The 23,195-nt window shown below is 40.1% G+C and overlaps 1 protein-coding gene across 1 annotated transcript in view; it reads left to right on the top strand.

The window, feature by feature from the left end:
• Positions 1 to 3,968, top strand: part of LOC115174726 (5-hydroxytryptamine receptor 4-like) — a 104,425-nt gene extending 100,457 nt beyond the window's left edge. The window contains exon 6 of the mRNA XM_029733534.1: positions 3,390 to 3,968. Coding sequence (XP_029589394.1) covers positions 3,390 to 3,968 — 579 coding nt within the window. The remainder of the gene's footprint in view (positions 1 to 3,389) is intronic.
• The last annotated feature ends 19,227 nt before the right edge of the window (positions 3,969 to 23,195 follow it).

The raw sequence follows: 23,195 nt of genomic DNA, 5'->3' as shown, positions 1-23,195 counted from the left end.
GGATCTTCCCTGTGTTTTACATAAACCCACACTCCTCAACTTCCTGGGATCCAATGTAGCTGCTGTTGGGGTCAGAGTAGTTAGATGTAACTGTTGCCACCACAATGGCTGGGAGAACCCGTCGTTGACCTCAACCTAGATGTTCTCCCCTCAGCATCCACTCCAGGGTGATCCGATGAGACTGCAGTCTGTATTGAAAATGAAAATAAATACATACAAATGTTATATACAACAATCAGGAAAATAAATAGGCCGAGGCCTATGAAACATAAATATAACAGGCTCAGGGATCATTAAGCATATTCCAGAGTGACTAACAGTAGCAGTTAGGATTAAGTGCCTTGATCATGGGCGCATATACAGATTTTTCACCTTGTCGGCTCGGGGATTCGAATCATCAACGTTTTGGTTACTGACCCAAAACTTTAACCGAAAGGGCTACCTTCCGCAATACTATTGACTCGATGGCTCTCTTGGTCTTGTATACTTGAAGACTGCATAGCCAACTCATTGTTCGAACGGTGTTAGTGGTCAGGTGAGGCTGTTTTTCTTCCTCTTGTGTGTGGGTTTCCAGGCTAATTAGGATATTATTGGTATGAAATATAGACTGGCAGCTGCAAGCAACATGTTCTTCTCTACTGCCACTATTGACTTTATACTTCTTACAGCGTTTGGTAATATAAATTATTGTTTATGTAGACCCAGATTGGGAAGTGCGCGTCCCATACATTCTATTTCTATAGCGCACATCCACTCGTTCTAGACACTGTTTACCTAGCCAGCGTGTCATCATTGTCTGACTAACTTGATGTACAGTAGCCAGTTACATTATGGGGTGTAGGCAGTTGGAAAGGTTTCATTTCGGTAGGCTATTTATTTTCATCTTAGAGCGTAATATAAATATCCTGTAAGTAATGTTAGCCAAAACATTTACTCTTCAGAGAGCTTCCCATTTGGACCGTCAGGTGTGGCACGTTGTTTTCTGTTGATCCTGGGCATTCTGAAGAAATTCTTCAACACACTATTGATGACAGACAAGAAATCGGAGTGTTTAGTTACGTATGCACCATCTTCTGCTGCATCGTCAGTCTGATGTTCTACCTCCTCCGTTCTCGGAATAAGATGGTCCCATTCTGGACTGCCGAGACATTCACTGTCTGTTGGTAAAGGTACAGTAGGTATCTCCCTCAACTGCCACATCAGTCACCATGCATTCTGGGAAGAGCCTGTGTTTCCTGAACATTTGTTCGCTCCTGTCCCTCTCTAGCTCTTTTCTCTTGGTCAGCCCGCAAATGGAACAACTCAGCCTCCGTATACTCCGGCTCAAACCAAAAAAATTGTGCCAAGAAAGTCATTATGAGGACTATTGCGGTCAAGGGAGGCCAGAGCAGTGTGTTTGGGAGGTATTTATGATGGACTTTGACGTTGTATGGGGTTTCTATCGGTAAGGCGGGAGAAGAATCAGCTTATTACCTACATCTAAATAATCAAACAATGGACCTAAAAACTGTCTGTGTTACTGACAAATGACTAGGCAAGTGTTATAAAGGGCCCACAAGTATTTTTAGGTGAACTTGCCTTTTAAGTGACTTTGAACTGCGTGTGGTAGTAGGTGCCAGGAGCACTGGTTTGAGTGTGTCAAGAACTGCAACGGTGCAGTTTTTTTTTTACGCTTAACAGTTTTCTGTGTGTCTCAAGAATGGTCATCCAAACAACTTGACTCAACTGTGGGAAGCATTAGCGTCAAGATGGGCCAGCATCCCTGTGAAAACGCTTTTGACACCTTGTAGAGTCCATGCCCCGATGAATTGAGGCGGGTTCTGAGGGCAAAAGGGGATGCAACACAATATTAGGAAGGTGTTCCTAATGTTTTGTACACTGAGTGTATCTAGGTCTACACATTGCAAGTGACCACAACTATATACCTAGAAATGAGACTCAGCAAATCAGTAGGTCAAGCAGAAACACATCTCCAGGCTCAGTCGTTAGGATCTCCGCCAAAGCTTCATCCAACAAGAGGGCCCAGTCGATATATTAATGCATGTATAAACAAATAAACAACAAGCTGTGAAAGAAGTTGAGGACATGAGGCAAATGGCCAGATCTTCTTAGAAGTCCCCTCAGAGAAGCTAATTCGTGGTTTGATATCAAATGTATATATATTTTTTGCTTTTATATATTCAGGGGAGCCTAATTCACAATGGTGCCCTGAGTACCAACATTTAGGGAGAGGCGAGATCTATTTCCAAAAAAGGAAGCCCACTTTAAATCTTCTCTCTTTAACTAGCTCATATGTATGTTTTTTAAACATTAAATCTTTGTCAATCCAAATGCCCAGATATTTATAGTTAGGAACCCGATTTGATGGGAGAACCACCTGATGAATAAATATGTAGTCCATTTCAAACATTTTTGCAAGAATTAGAGAACAACATGTATTTAGTCTTGCCCACATTAAGTACAAGTTTTAAACCAACCAGGGTTTTCTGTAAGGAAACAAGTTCAGATTGCAGGTCTAACATAACCTGGTCAACAGTCGGGGCAATGATATACATAACAGTGGCGTCTGCATACAGATGAATATTACAAGTTCGAACAGATAGACCAATATTATTTATTCAATATTGGCTCCTGAGCCAGGACTAGCTAATACGTTACCTACTGGGCACAGACGTCAATTCAACATCTATCCCACGTTGGTTCAGTGTAATGTCATTGAAATGATGCGGTAACAACGTTGATTCAACAAGCGTGTGCCCAGTGGGTAGGACACTAGCCCAGTCAAAGCTGCCTCCCCCAATGCAGGTGTAGTTCCTGTTGATTAAGAATATGCGTTGCGTATATCTATCGATCATAGCGTCATTTGTTTTCTCCTGACAGAGCTCAAAATGCTTTGGATTCGTAGGCAGTAGGCACAGATGTGATGTGAAAGTGGCCTGCAGTTTCTGGCAGGGTGCCGATGGAAAGACAGTGACGAATGATCAGTTCAGAGAACCTCTTCTTTCCTAGTCTGGACCTAGTCAGCCTGCTCAGGAAATAGCATTGATTGGAGACTGGTTTGTGCACTGTTGATCATTGCACTCCTACTTAAGTTTCATTGTTTAGAAAATCCACTTAATCATCAGTAGCCTTCAGGACTCCACTGTAAATGGTGGACTACCCTGACAAGCTCATCCTCTCGCCATGGAAATAATTAATTGCCGCAATTTGTCATTGAACGGTATTGTCCTCATCCATATCAACTTGTCATATCATAGACCTGTTCTCAGAATTATTACTGTACTGTGTTTGTGAAACTAAAGTTCCATGAACTGACACATTAACTATGTATGTATGTATGTGTTTTTCTTCTGTGTGTGTGTGTGTGTGTGTGTGTGTGTGTGTGGTAGATAGAGGAACGGAAGTTCAGCGGTGATGCAGCCAACTCGACGGCGTGTGTCTTCATGGTCAACAAGCCCTACGCGCTGACATGTTCCGTGGTGGCCTTCTACATCCCTCTGGTTCTGATGGTACTGGCCTACCAGCGCATCTATGTGACTGCACGGGCGCACGCGCGACAAATCGGCGTGCTGCAGCGGGCGGGGGGCGCTGCCGCCTCGGCAGACAGCGCCGACCACCAGCGCAACCACCGCATGCGTACGGAGACCAAGGCGGCCAAGACTCTGTGCATCATCATGGGCTGTTTCTGCCTGTGCTGGGCCCCCTTCTTCATCACAAACGTGGTGGACCCCTTCATAAGCTATACAGTGCCCGACCAGCTGTGGGCGGCGTTCCTGTGGCTGGGTTACATTAACTCCATGCTCAATCCCATTCTCTATGCCTTCTTGAACAAGTCCTTCCGCCGTGCCTTCCTCATCATCCTCTGCTGTGGGAGAAAGCGTTACAGCGTCAGGCGGCCATCCATACTAGGGCCAGGGCCCCCCTGCTCGGCCACACAGATCAACGGCTCCACACATGTGCTCAAGTAAGTGCCCTCCTTACCTACGTACCTGAGAGACACTCTCTCTAACTCTCTACAGCCCACAGATACTCTTCAGATGATGTTTGCCTCAGCTTGAGATTTTGTTGTTAATATATTGTTTCCAATGGAAAGGAATGGGGTCTTAGGCAAGTGGATGAACTGTGTAGCTTACGTGACCACCTGAGTGACATATGACTTTATTACTTTACACAGATTACCATCTACTGTACAATAGACTGTATGCTTTCCCGTTAGATTTGGTGAGTTAGAGACTCACGCTCAGTCTCTGTCATGTTGCTTTAGTAGCACATTAAGCTCCTGTGTTATTACGTTTCAGTCAATCATCCACCCAACTGTCTAATTTTAGAATTCTCAGACTATAATGGGAAACAACTATAGCTCCGTCCAAACTAAGCATCATTTATTTATCCCCTTCGCTTCATCTAGAGATTTGGCCTGATGTTACAATACATGGCAATAATGCAGAGGGTCACTACTAAACCATTGCAGGACAGGATGTTCTCTCTTTTATTACTTCATTTACCCTATGACCAGCAGTCCCTGCTAAGTCCCAGCTTGCCCATATCTCAGACAAGCAGCTAGTCCTTATGAAGATACAGTCAAGTTGGCTACATTCCACCTCTCAATTGAAGCGCTCTCTCTTAAGGGAATCTCTATCTACTTGTGATGCTGGAGAAGAATGATTGGGAGAGTGTCAAGGAAATAAGGCATCATGATTAATGTGTATGATATTACTACCAATGAATCACTGATGCCCAGCTCTCCTCTCCTAGATCACTACTCTGGGTCATTAGACAGGTAAATGATGGCCATAAACATAGCCATTGTTGGTTAAGGGCTTGTAAGTAACCATTTCAGGGTAAGGTCTACACCTGTTGTATTCTGCACATGTGACAAATACAATTTGGTTTGATCATTTAGTCCTTAACTGCTTTTCCCAGACAGAAATCTTACAAAACAAGAGACTCTATCTAATTGCACGATGTACTAATGCAGACGTTATTGCAGGAAAACTAATGTTCCCTACTTTTCACACTTGATGTGTTTATTTTGTTGCTACAGTTAAATGAATGTTATTACTATAGCTGAGAGCTTGTATTAAATCAACAGGAAAAAGAGAGTAGATATGTTAACTGGCATAATGAAGAAAAACTGCTTCCTTAATATTTCTACAAACTCATAAAGCAAAGCAAATAAGGAACAACAATTATGTTTAATAGATGGGGGGTTAATTGTTTGAATTATTCATAGTGGCAACTAGTTAGCAGGGCATGGTTTGTATGAACTCTGTGCTTTATGCATGGTTTGTTAGTGACATTTAGATGTGTTTCCCTTTGGAGAATGGAGGGTACAGGAGATACAGTTGCAGAGTTTAAATACACATACGTCTGTGTCATCATCGTGCAGCTACTTCCATCTCTCAGGCGAATGGACCTCTGATGTGGTCGGTTAAGAATTCAATCGTTTTTCTTTTGTGCTGTTGTAACATCCAGTTTACACTGGAGTCTAGCCTAAACACAAATACCAAGTCATTTTTCTACAGGAAGGTTGCGGCGTTCAAGGTTGCATGTTCGAAAAACATTCACTCCTGGCAACCCTTTTGTTGCCATAGCAATACCACTGGAATAGAGTTAAGAAACCGAGCATAGTACTGGGCCCTGTGACACCAACTACTTGAACTGGCAAAAGGGCCGAACATTAACAGATAAAAAAACATCAATCTGTGACATGTATTAACCCCTTACACTCGTGGGAATTGACTTATATGATAGGGCTAAATTGAAATGTTTCTTACAGAAGAAATTTGAAATACATATGCATAAACATTGTAGTAATTGAAAGGAAACAGTTTGGAGATGATGGGAAAATTATTAGACCAAAGATGAGGACAACAGTTCAACTGACACAAGACTGAATCCAAATATTACACTGTTGATTTTATGTGCATTTTACATTTACTTTACTTTCAGGGCCGCTGGAAAACGTGTGGCGAGGCGGCATTTGCCACAGCACTTTTCAATCAGGTGTGGCAGCGCCAAACCACTTTTGATTTAGTTTAGGGATGGATCAAAATGTACAGAATGGTTACCTGGAGGAAAATGGGGGAGGGTCATGCTTTTTCAATTTCAGTCAAAGGGAGGGTTATAGTATTTTTAAATCTAGTCCAGGGGAGGGTCATGTAATTTGTAATTGATGAAATGTTAATATGTCTCAACGAGGGCTTTGTGTTGGAGCCTATTTCTTCCTATTTAAGAATTAAGATGTTTAGGCCTACCTGTTTGAGAGACAAAATTAGGCTATAGGCTGCTATATCCATAGATTTGTCGGTCAATTCCTCTACCCACCATGCATTCTGTGAAGGGCTCTGTGGTAGCCTACCTCTGTGAAGGGGCTGTTAAGTTAAAACCAAGACTCACCTTTTTATTAAAGACAATTGCAAAAACCACAGGTCTCGTTAGCTTAAGATTTTGACGAAAGTAAAATGTGTCCGATTATATCAAGTGATCTATAACAGTGCTTTGGTCCGTGATGCTTTGCTAGGAACGAGCTGTAAAATCCCCTGGAAAGACATGACTCAGATGCAGATGGGAATATCATTTGTTTCGTTTCTTTGACATTCTACAGCCTAGCAGACAAAAAAAGTCATCTAATTCTATCACTATCAATTGCTTAAGCTATTCACTTTCTGTACAATAAAATATGTTTAAACCCAGACGGGGTTTAAGCTAAGGTAACATATGGGATTGGTCAGACTAAGGATCATTTGATTTGGAATTTTAGGACCCCTTTAGCTATAAAATATATATATATATATATATATATATATATATATATATATATATATTTACAAATTATTTGATCTAATATTGAATTTGTCCCTTACTGCTATAGCCCATAGAAACACATTTTAAAAAACACATTTATAAATGGAAAAAAAGACAGTCCAAAAATGTATGATAAGGAATAAGGTTTTGAAGTGTCTGTCCTATATCTAGGAGATATAAGAAAGCTCATAAAATATTTTAGATTTTTTGAAGTATTTAACCCCGTATTTTTGTAGGCACAAAACTACTGTACCTTTATACTTCCATTCATGTGTATGGGTTACCTTCAGACGAGTCCCGTGACACTTGTGGGAGTCGTAGAGCAAATCGCCATTGTGTTCGTGAGAGTCTCCCCTTTCCACAGTGGGGTCATAATAGTTTGTTGCACAAACGGTTTGGACGCTACAGACAGACGTTAGCACATCAACGTTACCGATTTCAGACGAGTCCTGTGACACTTGCGGGGGTCCTAGAGCAAAACGGACAACACCATCGGGTTTTTGAGAGTCTCCCATTTCCATAGTGGTTATATTAGTTTCAGACGCTACAGACGTTTTCGTGAGAAGACCAATTTTTGGGATGTCTCACTGTCTGACAAACACTTTTGTAGCTAGGCCACCTTCCACCTCAGATGCAGAAGGCCGACATACAGTGCCTTCAGAAAGTATTCATACCCCATGACTTATTACATATTTTGTGGTTACTTATATTTTTTTGTAACCCATCTACACATAATACCCCATAATGTCAAAGTGAAAACATGTTTTTAGACATTTTTGCAAATAATAAATAAATAATATAAAAAATATTAATTTACATAAGTATTCACACCCCTGAGTCAATACATGTTAGAATAACCTTTTGCTGTAATCAAAGCTGTGTGTCTTTCCAAACCTGGATTATACAATATTTGCACAATTTATTATTTTTAGAATTCTTCATTGCTTGACAACCATTTTCAAGTCTATTTAATATATTTTAATATTTTTTTCCCCATATATTTTCAAGCAAATTTAAGTCAAAACTGTAACTCAGACACTCAGAGAACATTCTCTGTCTTCGTGGTAAGCAACTCCAGTGTAGATTTGGCCTTGTATTTTAAGTTATTGTCCTGCTGAAAGTTGCATTCATCATGCATTCATGGAAAGCAGACTGAACCAGGTGTTCCTATAGGATTTTGATTTGGACTGTGCTTAGCTCCATTCAGTTTATTTTTTATCCTGAAATACTCCCCAGTTCTTAACAATTACAGGCATACCCAAAACAAGATCCAGCCACCGCTATGCTTGAAAATATGGAGAGTGGTACTCAGTAATGTGTTGCATTGGATTTGCCCCAAGCATAACACTTTGTATTCAGGACAAACTTTCGTGCCATGTTGGAAACAGGATTTATGATTTGTATTATATTTATTCTCTACAGGCTTCCTTCTTTTTACTCTTAGGTTAGTATTGTGGAGTAACTACAATGTTAATCCATCCTCAGTTTTCTCCTATCACAGCCATTAAACTCTATAACTATTTTAAAGTCAACATTGGCCTCATGGTGAAATCCCTGAGCGCTTTCCCTACTCTCCGGCAACTGAGTTAAAGGACGCCTGTATCTTTGATGTAACTGGGTGTATTGATACACCATCCAAGTGTAATTAATAACTTCAACATGCTCAAAGGGATTTTCAATATCTGCTTTTTAAATGCCCTTCTTTGGGAGGCGTTGGAAAATCTACCTGGTTGAATCTGTGTTTGAAATTCACTGCTTGACTGAGGGACCTTACAGATAATTGTATGTGTGGTACAGAGATGAGGTAGTCATAAAAAAATGTGTTAAACAACTATTGCACACAGAGTTAGTCCATGCAACTAATTATGTGACTTGTTAGGCACAGTTTTTACTCCTGAACTTATTTAGGCTTGCCATAACACAGCGGTTGGATACTTATTGACTCAAGACATTTCAGCTTTTCATTTTTAATTAATTTGTAAAAAAATTCTAAAAACATAATTCCACTTTGACATTATTGGGTATTGTGTATAACACACAATTTCAATTTAATCCATTTTCAATTCAGGCTGTAACATAACCAAATGTTGAAAAAGGCAAGGGGTGTGAATACTTTCTGAAGGCACTGTAGGCAGATGCGGTGGATTGGTTTTATCTCTAGCTTAAACTGACAGATTTTGATGTGGATTTTTGTGTTATGTTAATAGACTCTTAAATTAAAGCATACATTTTTCTGTGTCGGTAGACCTTCTCTGTCTGGGGTGGAAAGGTAGGCCTAACTTTTGAATGTACCATGCTCAGATTCCTAATGACGTTTCAAATTTAATTATTTGCAAACAGGGGCAGTTTCGTTGCAAACAAGCTAGGTATTGGAGAAATATGATAAGATGAACATATAGTCCTATCTCTCTGTCCATTTTTAGGCTGTAATATCTGTAATTTGTGTGGTAATTTGTGTGTAAAATCAAACTTGGGCTAATTAGGCTACCTAGACTTTTATATCTAAAATTATTAACTGGAGTTAACCAATAAGCACAATAGCTGACATAGACTGTGAGTTAGTTTATTATTAGGCCTATAGTTGCACAAGATGCAAACCTGCATAAAGCAAGCTCAGCCCTGTGAGTTTTATTGTCCAATCATGTTGCTTTCTCTGTGTCTGTGTATATGAAACCGACCTTTTTTAACACCATGTGACCTGATTGGGAACACTCTGGTCCCATCATAGCCCATATTAAACCTTTTTACAACAGAATCAGATTAATGACGTCATACCGTATAAGGTCCGGAGTTTTACCTGGTTAGGTTACCAGATCAGGAAAAACTACGGGCCCAGATCATTTTTGGGGCCACTCCACTCTGGGACTTGTGGTTCCACTTTGGTACCTTTCACTGCATTTTTGATAATGGAATCTGAAAATACTCTGGATACATTCAGCAACGTGATAACAATATTCCTGGATAATGTGGGGTAGGTGTAACATAAGACAAAACATTTAAAAGGGTTTGAGTGAGAGGACTAACTTGTGTTTTCAAGTGGCCACACACCTCTCCAAAGTGTGCACAGTTCCTAAGTAATTTCAATGCACTTTTATGACTCAAAGAAGAGTCTTTAACTATAAGGTGTTTTTTTTGTTGCTCTCCTATCTGTGCCCTTGAGAAACTAGAGCAAGCACACTTGTAGTTGTTTTGTTTGGAACACAACCCTGCCACAATTACTGTTTACACAATCCCAAAACACTCCATTCTAAATTGCAATCTGGGTCTGTTGGGCATCATTTGAAAGCGTGTTCTATTGCCAACATGGCTAGCTAAGCTATAAAATATGACATTAGTGTTAGGCTTTCACAATGCAATTCAGGGAAACAGATAGTAATTTTGGTGCGCATAGAAAGGAGTCATGAGCGCATTCAGGTATGTGTGCCACAGCGAATTGTCTTCACATTAGACAAACAGGCTCATTCTGTTCAGAACAACCCGGGGTTTGACGCCATGTCACCTCGTAACTGTACATCAAACATAGTGATCATAAACGTTGACACTGTATATGACATGAGTTTGATGATATGGGTATGTGAAGTGCACGTTTGGAAGCACATGTGTTTGGCTTGCTTGAATGACTTCAAAGTGGTATTTATTATAATCCTCAACATCTCACCTTTCAAACTAGAAAGAGTCTTCTTAATTTACAGTATTTCCTTCACTCAGACAACAAAAATGTTCTAAAGTTACCCAATTAGAGAGAGGGATGGGGGGGGAAACTTCTTGTCGCGTGAGGTGCTCAAGTTCATTACGGCAGTAAGTCTAAACCCATACAGTGTTGTGAAGTGCAGAGCAAGAGGTCTGACTTCATTTATAGCAAGTTACTGTACAGCCACTGCGTTCCAATTTAGCCGATTTTTCTGTACCCAAATCTGCCATTTTCAACCTTTTTATACGTGTACGAGTGTAAAGGGCTACCTCAAGTGTGTAAGATTGTGTGATTTTGTATGAAGTTATTTCAGAAAACTCGGTTATGGTACATGTATGTTAATGTACCATTCAAGTAGATATTGAATTTCTAAGTTAAGTGTTTAATGTTTTATAATGCAAAGATATATTTGACCAACTTGGGGGCCACAGTAAAGACTGCTATTGTTGAAGGTGATGACAGCCTGTCCGTACTAACAGACCTTAATTGAAAGCATATACATTTTTAGTTTAACAACATTCTCCATCGCCACCGGAGTCTGTTCTGTAAACAGAACATGTTGAAAGTATCTCCAGATTGAAAAATATAAATGACCATGAAATAATCTACACAATGCCCCCGCCAAAAAAATCTTTGTCTTCTGCTTGGAAACTCTGGGTGAACATACATTCTGGAACTGTTTCCAAATGGTGGATAATTAGTGTAATAGCGTTAATTACCACTCCTAATGGGAAGAAAGGTCATATTGTTGGTCAAGTTTGGTATTTTGTTCTAGATGATTAGCTCTGGTACTGTATGTAGTAAAATGGAATAGAACAGCATGAGTGAGCACAGCACAGTCTGCAATTATATGTACTCAACTGAAGGTCAGCGGTAGAAAAATAAACCTATCAAAAAAGATTACATGACTAAGTGATGAATTCCAAATGGGAACAAACTAATGAAATGAAAAATGAACACATTAACTCATAATTACCTTCTGTCTTTTGCAGGTAATTGGGTCGTTCCACCAATTCGATGCCTTTTGAGAAGTGTAACTTGGAAGTACGTAACTTTTGATTTCACCTAATTTTTACATTGTCATAAAGAGCACATGTTTTACTTCATAAAAAAACTAATTTTGCCATCTCAAGAGGTTAAATAAAAAATGGTACTATAGTAAATGCCTATTAAGTGCCAAATAAAGTAACATAGTTGACCGTAACATGGTTGACCGAAACAGGGTTGACGATTTTCATCTTAAATCAACCATAAATCCCCTCGTGACAGGGGGAATGGAAGCTTGTTGTGTGCAATAGGGACTGGCAATTGAATGCAACTTCACAAAAAAATATGAAATTTATAAAACATTTCTAGCCTGTCAATCTATGGGTAACAGGGTTGACCTGTTATGCTCAACCCACTAAGTTTTCCACCACAAAACACCAGGCCAAAAATGGCCAAAAAGACTAGAACCAGCTCACACAATTTTACACTATGATTAGACTATCATATGTTTTTCTTTTGATATTTTTTTTTTAAAGGAATAGTTTCACCATTTTAAAACGAGAGTTCAGTTGACGTATAGTAACAGAGTTCAGCTTAAAATGAGGGACAGACATAATTGAACACTAATCAAATGAAATAAATAATCTTCAGAAATTCATTTGGTCAAGCACCAAAATAACTAGGGTTTCAATAATGTTGAAACTTTGAAATGTTTTTGATTAAGTGGGTTGAAATCTCCCTAGAAGTAGGGTTGCAAAATTTCAGAAACTCTGATTCCGGGAACCCTCCAACTGGGATTTTGGGCAAAACCAGGGAATTTATTGAAAGCCTTATTTATCATTATTGCATGGAAACTATTCTTAAATACTACTTAATTTAGAATATTTGTACACATAGAAAAAGTGTGATTCATCAAACAATCCTACGAGCGTCATACGCACACCGGTAGGAGATAACCATTGATAAAAATATTAATTGTTTTCAGCCGTAGTGCTCATGCACTACCTTGGCTACTAGCAGTGGTTGAAAAAGTACCCAATTTTCATACTTGAGTAAAAGTAAAGATACCCTAATAGAAAATTCACACAGTAAAATACTACTTCAGTAAAAGTCAAAAAGTATTTGGTTTTAAATATACTTAAGTATCAAAAGTAAATGTAATTGCTCAAATATACTTAAGTATCAAAAGTAAAAGTATAAATCACGTCAAATTCCTTATATTAAGCAAACCAGATGGGACGATTTACTTGTTTTTTAAATTTACGGATCGCTAGCAGCAAACTCCAACACTCAGACATAATTTACAAACTAAGCAATTGTGTTTATTAAGTCTGCCAGATCAGAGACATTAGGGATGACCAGGGATGTTCTCTTGATAAGTGCATGAATTGGACCATTTTCTTGCCCTGCTAAGCATGCAAAATGTAATGAGTACTTCTGTGTGTCAGGGAAAATGTATAGGGTAAAAAGTACATGATTGTCTTTAAGAATGTAGTGGAGTAAAGTTGTCAAATATAATTAGGCAAGTAAAGAACAGATACCCCAAAAGGCTACTTAAGTAGTACTTTCAAGTATTTCTACTTAATCTTAAGGATCTCTACAGATCGGTGTCCCACCCATGGAACGGTTGAGCAAACGTAGGCTAATGCGATTAGCATGAGCTTGTAAGTAACAAGAACATTTCCCAGGACATAGACATATCTGATATTGGCAGAAAGCTTAAATTGTTGTTAATCTAACTGCACTGTCCAATTTACAGTAGCTATTACAGTGAAATAATACCATACTATTGTTTGAGGAGAGTGCACAGTTTTGAACTCGAAAAGTTATTAATAAACCAATTAGGCACATTTGGGCAGTCTTGACACAACATTTTGAACAGAAATTCAATGGTTCATTGGATCATTCTAAAACGTTGCACATACTCTGCTGCCATCTAGTGGCCAATAATAGGCTGGAATAATACATTATGGCCTTTTTCTTGCATTTCAAAGATGATGGTACAAAAAAATGGTTGTTTTTTATCTTTGTATTATCTTTTACCAGATCTAATGTGTTATTTTCTCCTACATTCCTTTCACATTTCCACAAATGTCAAAGTGTTTCCTTTCAAATGGTATCAAGAATATGCATATCCTTGCTTCAGGGCCTGAGCTAGAGGCAGTTAGATTTGGGGATGTCATTTTAGGCCAATTTTTTTATTTTTATTAAAGGGGTAGATTCTTAATTAAGTACTTTACACCACTGGCTACTAGCATTTCGAAGCGCCCCTATTTAACCATATATGCTCAAAATCATATATTTAAAGCCTGTGGGGAATATACAATGCCATACCATGAAATTCTACGTAAAATGTTTACGGGACTGAAATAGAGAAGCTAGTGTCAGAAATTGAGTACAACCAAAAGGTTTTATTTGGCTCAGTCAATTGTGGTTTGACCAGTAAAAATAAAAAACATGGCTACTGTCGTGACGTTGTATTAGTTAATGTGACGACTGTTGCTCATCGAATGATTAAAGGTTTCTAATTGCGTGATTAAATGAATCAAGCAATTATTAACTCATTAACCTGGGGCACCATGGGAAAATTTGTTTTATTGAGTTTCTATTTCCCAAATGAACTCAAAGAACATCAGAATATCGATTTTACAACAGACGCTAATTAATCAATTTCCTCTACAATCTCATTCTGAATGTCGCATAATCCGGGAATCTGCACGGACCCGGGTCCCACCAATAAGTTCGTACCACACCAATCTTAGTTGATTATTTATTTACTAGAAAGCTAAAATGATGATAAAAGATACACATACACAAAACACAGTCTAGGCTATTGATTGGAACTTAGTATAACGGGCCAACACACTATGGCGCGTGTTACCCAAAATGGGGATTTAAAAGAGAGAGAAAAAGAGAAAGTATATGAGAGAAATATACATTTGGGTGCATTTGTCAGCTATGCTTATTTTAACCCTAGCCTTGCCCCGAACTGCCGCTCTTATGGGTCAGAATATAATGATGTAATTACGTGTTGGAGATCTCCGATGGGAAGCTCCGCGTGGGTCGTTTAGGCTTCTCAATGACACACTTCTCCAGCGCAACTCTCTGGTTGTCCTCACAATGTCAGTGTCCTTTTTGGCTTAGTGGTCTGTTTCCTCGCCCTTGCTCTGGAAGGGGTCTTCTGAGGACAGACAGCTCTGTAGCTCAGAGCTCACAGCGTAGGAATGAAACAGTGTAGATACCACGATTCGATGGAGACTGGAGGCTAGGTGGTTCGGCTTGAATTCACCCGCTTAGACACAGCTACTCATCCGTAGCTTGGGTAGAAAAAAGATTTCTTTGTCTTCAACCTTGTGTTGCGTTTTGGGTTCGTTGACTTTTTAGACCTCGGCTGCAGCTTTGGGTCACTTAGTCTGATATGTTACTTATTAACTCACATGTCTTATACCCTCGGGTCAAAAGTGGGCACAACCGCCTTTAGGGCAATTCTCTGGGCGTACCAAGTTAAGAGGCAAGGTCTAGATTTTACTCAAATCCAATTTTAGACAACTAACTTCACATTTCATCTTTACCAAAACATTCTCTTTGATTTGGACATTTTCCACACAACGTACAATGTATAAACATCAGGCATATACTAGGAAAACTCTTAAAGTTACAATGTTTTCGTAATAACGTTATCTATTAACCTTTAATAACAAAACAAAAATGACATACATTTTCATATTCCATCTATCGTCATGACCACCATTGTGGCTGATGGAATCCATTGTTCCAAAGTCCCTTTATTGCATGTTTAATGTTCTGAGGCTGTTTCTCCATAGTGAGAGGACAAAGGAATTTTGTCTGTGGCCCAAGATTTACCATGGGTGTGAGGGGTCATAAAACCCCCACATCTTCATACCCCTAGATCTCTCCTCCTCTGTTGGGGGTGAGAGATAATCTGTAGGGTTGTGGTCTCCTGTAACCTGACCTGATCAGGACAGTCATGACACTACAAAGACAGGACCATTAGGACATTTCAAGTTGTTTTAGCAATGCCAAATATACTTCAAATGAGTAGGCAACCCGCACCAATATGCCATCCATCCACAACAGGTCCATCATATAGGCGTACAGGCCAACATTGCTGTTCTGCAAAATGAACGAGTCGTGCGTTCCACCTGGCCACCACATTCAGCAGTGTTTTTTGCGCATCACATAACCTATCACCTGCACAATAAGAGTTTTCTCTTTACATAGTTGAACTCGTTTTGGCATGGTGCTTTTATGGCGATGTGGGTGCTGTCTGTTGCTCCGTTCGTATTCTGGGAACCCATTGATGACACAAAAATCCTTCTTGACTCCAACCTGTTGTGTGATGGTGTATAGAAATTGTATGTCACAGTTCGTTTCGCTGATGATTGCATCCAAAACATTGGCCCATCGAGGGATGTGAGATACTGATCGGCAAGCTCCCACTGAAAAGTGCCCAAAGCCCCAAGGGTGGATAGCACTTTGATGTGTATCGGAATGGCATGTGTTTACCTTTCTAAAGTAGGTCTTAAATTCTCATAAAGATCCTATAAGAAAGTCCCACCTGTGTCTAAAATGTGCTCTCTGCGAAATGCAGCTTGTGCCAAATCTTCCAACAGAGCAAGATAAGCCATCTCTCATTCGATTTCCCATTATCTCAGTCTTTTATAGTATTTCTAAAATGGTTTTCCTTTCACACGTGCCTCTAATTTCACAGATTACTGTACTTTATATGGATTATTATCGTAACAAATGCATTGATGTGGTCAAATTATATGTAGCCTATCATGATATGCAAGAATTCACAATGGAAATACAATTAAATCAAAAAATGATTTAATTATGACTCACAATTTCATACATTTTCAACATATATTTTCCTGATTCTAAGCTTGACAAGCAGTTCCCATATTCTACCACTTGGCACTGTGCGTACAATTGTGTGGTTAGATTTACGCACACTCTCAAGCAAATGTTCATATTGATAAATCTCACACTTTGCGTGGAAAGGATCCCACACATGGTTTACATACAGATTTGTGCCTACGCATGATTGATAAATGAGGCCCCTGGAATTTTGCAACTGTACCTAGAAGTGGACACAGGGTTGGGGACATGTCAAAATGCAGAATTTTGGCTCTTTATTTAGCAAGCCCTTTATTCATATAAAGAAATCTGTTTCATTGAATTCTACAGTACATTTGTCTATATTAAAGGGCACTTCATTTAATATATCAGGCTTTTAAAATTCAATATTGGTGCACAATTTCTACTTAAAATATCAAAGGGATGCAACACACTCTTTTTGCAGAATGACCCAATTATGCAGAGTAAATTGGAGTAGTTATGAGTAAATGAGAGAAAAAGTTAAGTATCTGACAGCAATAAATGCCAATGGTCTAATTTTTCATGACCTGTTCAAGAGGCATCAGTTTCTCTCTTCTGGGATGCATGGGGTTAAACACTGGTTGGTGTGATCCTCACAGGAGCTGACATGTACCCAGATGCAGGGGTCAGATTCTTATCTACTACAGAATGAACGGGGCACATCTCTCCTCCTAGTCGTCCTTCTCTCTCAGCATGCTCCAACCTCACCTGACTCCTAACCACAAGATCACACAGCTTCCTTTAGTTCTGGAAGTGCATCAGCAGTCACGCCTGATGCACTTCCAGGCAATTGTATGTAAACAAATCGGGAAATGCAGGGATGTGAAGCCTTGACCTTCAAAGTGGTGGACTCCTGAGTAAAAGCAGATGAAATCGCACCCGCCCACACGGTTATTCAGCTGACCCATTGTGTTAAACCCCAATCTCAAATCTACAGGAACATTACAAGCATATTAGATTTCTGGCAATAAAATCATACATCATACATGTTACAAAATGCGTTGTATTGTAAGAAATCAATTGTTCAGTATAAAATGCTGATATCTGCAATCTGATAATGTGCAATGTGCATCATAGCCTGTTAAGGTTTAAATGGGAAAATACAGAACCCTAAAGCCATTGATAGTATCAGACTGTTTTATGTGGTATATTGTTATTTTATTACTGCCCAAGCACAACTAATAACATTCATAATATTTTCTTCAGAGTCTACTGAGCCTTTAACTTACCACGTCCTCACCTCGTAGGCCTAGTAGTCGTGTTATTCTCTGAGGAGCCATATTTCTAAGTTATGTCAAGTGAGTGTGGAGACAGAGGCCAGGCCAGACAGTCATCCTGTCTGAGGCGCTAGCAGCCACTGTTTGTGTTGGTTCACGCTCCCTGGCTCCCCTCAGTGTGCCATAAATGACATCTATTATGATTTACATTTTAAGTTAAGCTTTGACTTAATAGGGAAACTCAATCATTTTATGACGTTTTGCTACTTACAATTTCCACCGTTACAATATTACAAAATCCACTTCAAAAGGGAGCTGTCGGAGGGATTTTGTGATTGTGTAAACTTATTAGACATTCATCACAGGGACAGCTCTTGAGAGATGAAAATGTTACTTTTTTCACACATTAAAAGACTGTTTCAAAGATGTACTCAGTTGCCCTTGCCTCTCAGTATTGACCCCTATGCATACTTCAACGCTCTAAGGATGTAGGTACATCATTTTTGTTAAAATATATACAATCTGCCCACGTTTAGGCTATTATAAATATATAAAACCGAAAGGGTTGCTGTTTTTCAGACCTGGAGCAAAGGTTTTGTTGCATTATTCAGTCTACACTCCCACAAGGTGTCTTACCTCGAACAAGGCCTCGTCTTTGACCTGCTCCTTTATTTATATGTGTGAGGTAGAAGAGCGGTTTTTGCGTGATTGTGGTAGAAACTAATCCTTGGCCAAAGTGAGAGTAGGGAGCACACGTGAAGAGGAGGTAAACCACACCGCACCATGGTGCCACATCTTGAACCAACAGCAGTTTTATGCATCAGCTCCAGGGCTAATAGGGAAGATGTATGGGGCAATTGAGAGAGCAGAGCCAGCAAAGCCCAGTCTGGGCCTACATCTAGCTTCCCTACAATCTACACTGCTACAGCAATGAATGCTCACCCCTGAGCTTAGCGTTACTCTGGCAGGGGGAGTGTGTAGTGATGCTAAGAAAACATGAACAGTCTCACAGACGCGGGCGCTGCTAGTGAGCACCGGGTGGCATTGCAGATCAGTTTCACTGTGGTGGGGTTTTAAACCCACTCTGTTTAGAATGATCAAATGCCCTTGCGCTCCTCTCATATTGAATACTAAGCAGTCTATCAAATAACATAGACATATTTTAAACAGATATTTGATCTACTGTTTTCCCCAATGTACTGTATACTGTAAGCTATGGTATATTGGATATAATATATCTCTGGGTTAGCAGTCCCTACCAGATGCAGTGTAACCCCCCACCAACCTCAATTTCACAGATTGCTTAACAGCTCAATCAGGTAGCACATACGACACTTAGCAGCATATTGTATGCAATTTGTAATACACTTCCTATACTTACTCAGTCTGCATCTGGATGATTGGTTCTGGTGGAATGGCTTTGAAACAATGCCACATATATGTGTGTATGTGTCAGGTCTGGACCAGACAGTGTCTGGACAGCGTGGAGAGTCTGTCTGTTTTGTTTTGTTCTTCAGAAAATAAACAGAAAGAAACCGGAAGTGGCCGTGGCAGCGGTAAATACCTTGACAGGAGTATGACATTGTCAACTAGCACCAGAATCGCATAGAAAGACATTACATGATGATCACAAACTACACTACATGTTTTCTGATTTAGTAAAGGTATTTATGGGCTAAAGGTAATGTTTAAAGCATCTGGATTTCTGAGTGCGATTTCTGCATCAAGAGTTATAATAAACCTAATTTCTCCTTACCATAACATCAATCAATACTGAACGTTTGTAAGTTTATCCAAGGACCTTCGTCAATTACCATATCATGATTGAGGAACATCAACCAATGTATGTAAGGTTATCTGAGGACTCAGCCATGTTCCTGACTGGGAAAGGCTCATATCGAAAGAGGTCATGCTCGTAATATTCTTTAGACCGTAGGCTCTATTCTAACAAACCTAACTCAATTGTAAATCTAAGGGCTGGTGGTAGCACTATAGGTCTGGGGGTGTGTCAAAAATATGATTGCTATTTAAACAGATGGAATTAAGAGCACAATAGCTGGCGGTGGCAGGAAAGGGCTGGATTTTGATTAATAAACAAGTTGTAGGTGTGACAAGGTCTTGACCACTCACTGGCTAATCAAGGCCTTCCATGGCTTAATACTGCATGTGTTCGTCTCAAGTTCTGTAGGTTAATAACGGTCTTTGCATTGTCATCAACTCCATTTTGGCTGGGACCATGGAATATTCTCATCCTAGTCCGTTGTAGATTGATACTACAGTTTATTAAATAGCATAGGCTACAGTGACGTGTGATAGCAAGAGTAAAAATAAACATCCAGTGTTTGCTCAATATGTTTGGAGTGTTGACAGTCAACATTCTTGTAATTGGTTTTAATGAGTAGCAGGTTAGCGTTTTTCATCATGAATCTTGTTCTGGAGGCAGCTCTACAGAGTGATCATTAATTGTCGCACAGCCATAAAGTCATAAAATCTGATTTTAAACCTAACCCTAACCTTAACCCTAAACTTTACCACACAGCTAACCCTAGTGCCTAACCTTAAATTAAGACCAAAAATCAAATATTTGTTTTCATGAATTTTTACAATATAGCCAATTTTGACTTTACTGCTGGCCTATCTAAGAGGAAATCGCTCAGTTATGCCTCCAGGACAAGACTCATGACAATAAACATCAACATGCCAACAAGTATAGACCTTTACGCATTGCACTTATCCTCAAATAAAAAATACTAGGCTCCCGTAAATTGTATTATTATGTGTGAGGCACGTTCTCAATAAGCAAGACTTAGCCGAGGCATACCGTTGATATTGCGTTATAGAACTATATATTTTTAAAATGTTTAGATGAGCTCGTCTTTGGTAACCGGCCAAGAGGCAGTCTTTGAAAATGGGGATGGATACAAGCCGAATGCAATATGCACTGCAGGACCTATGTGAATTGTGAATAATGCAAAAGCATGAAGGCAAAAGCCTCACAAGTAGAGCATTTAGAAACCTTTCATGGATAGGCTACTTGGCTAATGGATGGTCCGGATAAGAAAGACACCAGATGCATTGCTGTTGAACCAGCTTTTGGTAGAGTATGGTAAGGGTAGCCTACTAAGGACTTGATTTTTTTAATCAAATGAAACAATGCTGCTACATACAAGGTTTACAGGCACAAAAAAAACCATCTCTTGTTCAATGTGCATATGGGCACTGCACGTCAAGTCTGGATAGGCTGCGCTTCCATTGTCAAAATCCACGCCATAACCATCCGCGACACTGCTAAATGCCCGCACAGACTGTACGATTGTAGCCGTCTTATGCCACGATTTTGTCGTCCCAGACAAAATGTCCAGGTCGTAAAACGATTGTCGGACATCTTCACTCGTTCAGTGTGACAGGGTCTCGGTCTGACTATTTAAATACCACTATGTGCAGTCGTAGGCTCTGACAAACTTCTGTCAGTTTCCGAAATGTTGAGCCTTTATCGTGTAGTGTGGCTGGTGTTAGTTTCAAGTTTTAATGTCACATGCACAAGTACGGTGAAATGTCTTTCTTGCAAACTCGAAACCCAACAATGCAATAATCAATAACAATGTATTACTAGCAAAAACACACGAGAAATAAGAATAGGAAATATGAAATACACTAAGTAAGCATACTATATACAGGAAATAGTAAAACTCAGTTCCAATACCATATTTACATATTTACATGTAAGTATAAGATAGACAGAGTAGCAGCAGCTTGCATGTTAGTGGGTGCAGTGGTGGAAAAAGTACCCAATTATCATACTCGAGTAAAAGTAAAGATACCATCATAGAAAATGACTGTGAAAGTGATCCAGTAAAATACTACTTGAGTAGAAGTATCAAAAGTAAATGTAATTGCTAAAATATACTTAAGTATCAAAAGTACAAGTATAAAACATTTCAAATTCCTTATATTAAGCGAAGCAGACGGCCACGTTTTGTAGTTTTTTATTTATTTACAGATAGCCAGGGCCACACTCCAACACTCAGACATCATTTACAAACGAAGCATGTATTTATTGAGTCCACCAGATCAGAGGCAGTAGGGATGACCGGGGATGTTCTCTTGATAAGTGTGTGAATTAGACCATTTTCCCCTCCTGCTAAGCATTCAAAATGTAACAAGTAGGTGTGGGTGTCAGGGAAAATGTATGGAGTAAAAAGTACATCATTTTCTTTAGGAATGTAGTAAAGTAAAAGTTGTCAAAAATATAAATAGTAAACTACAGATACCCCAAACAACGACTTTCTAGTACTTTAAAGTATTTTTACTTAAGTATGTCCATCCTGATTCTACCCATCCCTTTGTGGTAGAGGTGGACGCGTCAGACACTGGAGCAGGGGTGGTCCTTTCACAGCGGAACGAAGGGGACAAGAAACTGCACCCATGTGCCTTTCTTTCCAAGCGGTTCTCACCAGTGGAACATAACTACGATGTAGGCAACTGGGAGCTCTTGGCAGTTAAGTGGGCCCTTGATGGGTGGAGACACTGGTTGGAGAGGGCACCTTGTCCATTCCTGATCTGGACGGACCATAAGAACTTGGTCTCCATTTAAGAAACCAAGAGGTTGAACGCTCGCCACGATAGGTGGGCTCTGTTGTTTAACATGTTCAACTTCACAGTAGCCTATTGTCCGGAATCCAAGAATCAGAAAGCAGACACCCAATCCCGCCAACACAATGTCTCTAACAAGGAGAGGGACTCCGAGCCCATCATCCCCAGCTCCCGCATTGTGGCCCCCGTGTTATGGAGTTTTGAGTCCACCGTCCGACAAGCCCAAACTCGAGAACCTGACCCCAGCGTGTGTCCCACTAACATGTTTTTGTTCCACGATCAGCCTGTTCCCGAGTGCTATAATGGGGACACTCCTCTAAATTAACTGGGATCCAGGGTTAATCAGATTCTGGAGTTCCTGAGACGGAAATTATTGTGGCCCAACATGATTGAAGATGTGAGATCCTTCTTTACGGTCTGCTCCACTTGTGCCCAAAGATAGTCCTCACGACAGCGACCGGCTGGGTTGCTCCAACCTCTGCCCATCCCCAGCCGGCCCTGGTCCCACCAGTCCATAGACTTTATTACAGGGTTACCACCATCCCAAGGGCTTATCACTATCCTGGTGGTTGTCGATCGGTTTTCCAAGGCAGCCCATTTCATCGCCAAGATGCCCTCAGCGAAGTAGACCGCTGATCTCATGATTACACATGTCTTTCGACTACACAGACTTCCCCAGGACATTGTCTCGGATCGTGGGCCCCAGTTCGTCACACAGTATTGGAAAGCCTTCTACTCCTTGTTGGGGGTGTCGGGGAATCTCTCCTCGGGGTTCCACCCACAGTCGAATGGGCAAACGGAGAGGGCCAACCAGGAGCTGGAGAAGTTCCTCCGCTGTTTCGTCTCCACCCAGGCCAGTAACTGGAGCAAGTTCCTCATCTGGGCAGAGAATGCTCACAACACACTGCCGAACTCGTCCACTGGACTGCCGCCATTCGAGTGTCAGTTTGAGTGCTGTCTTTTCCTGTGGACCTCACAACAGTGTTGTTATAGAGCAC

Source organism: Salmo trutta, chromosome 3 (genome assembly GCF_901001165.1).
Source record: "Salmo trutta chromosome 3, fSalTru1.1, whole genome shotgun sequence".
Taxonomy (NCBI): domain Eukaryota; kingdom Metazoa; phylum Chordata; class Actinopteri; order Salmoniformes; family Salmonidae; genus Salmo; species Salmo trutta.
The sequence above is the reverse complement of the archived record's forward strand: the minus strand, read 5'-3'. Positions and strand labels throughout refer to the sequence as shown.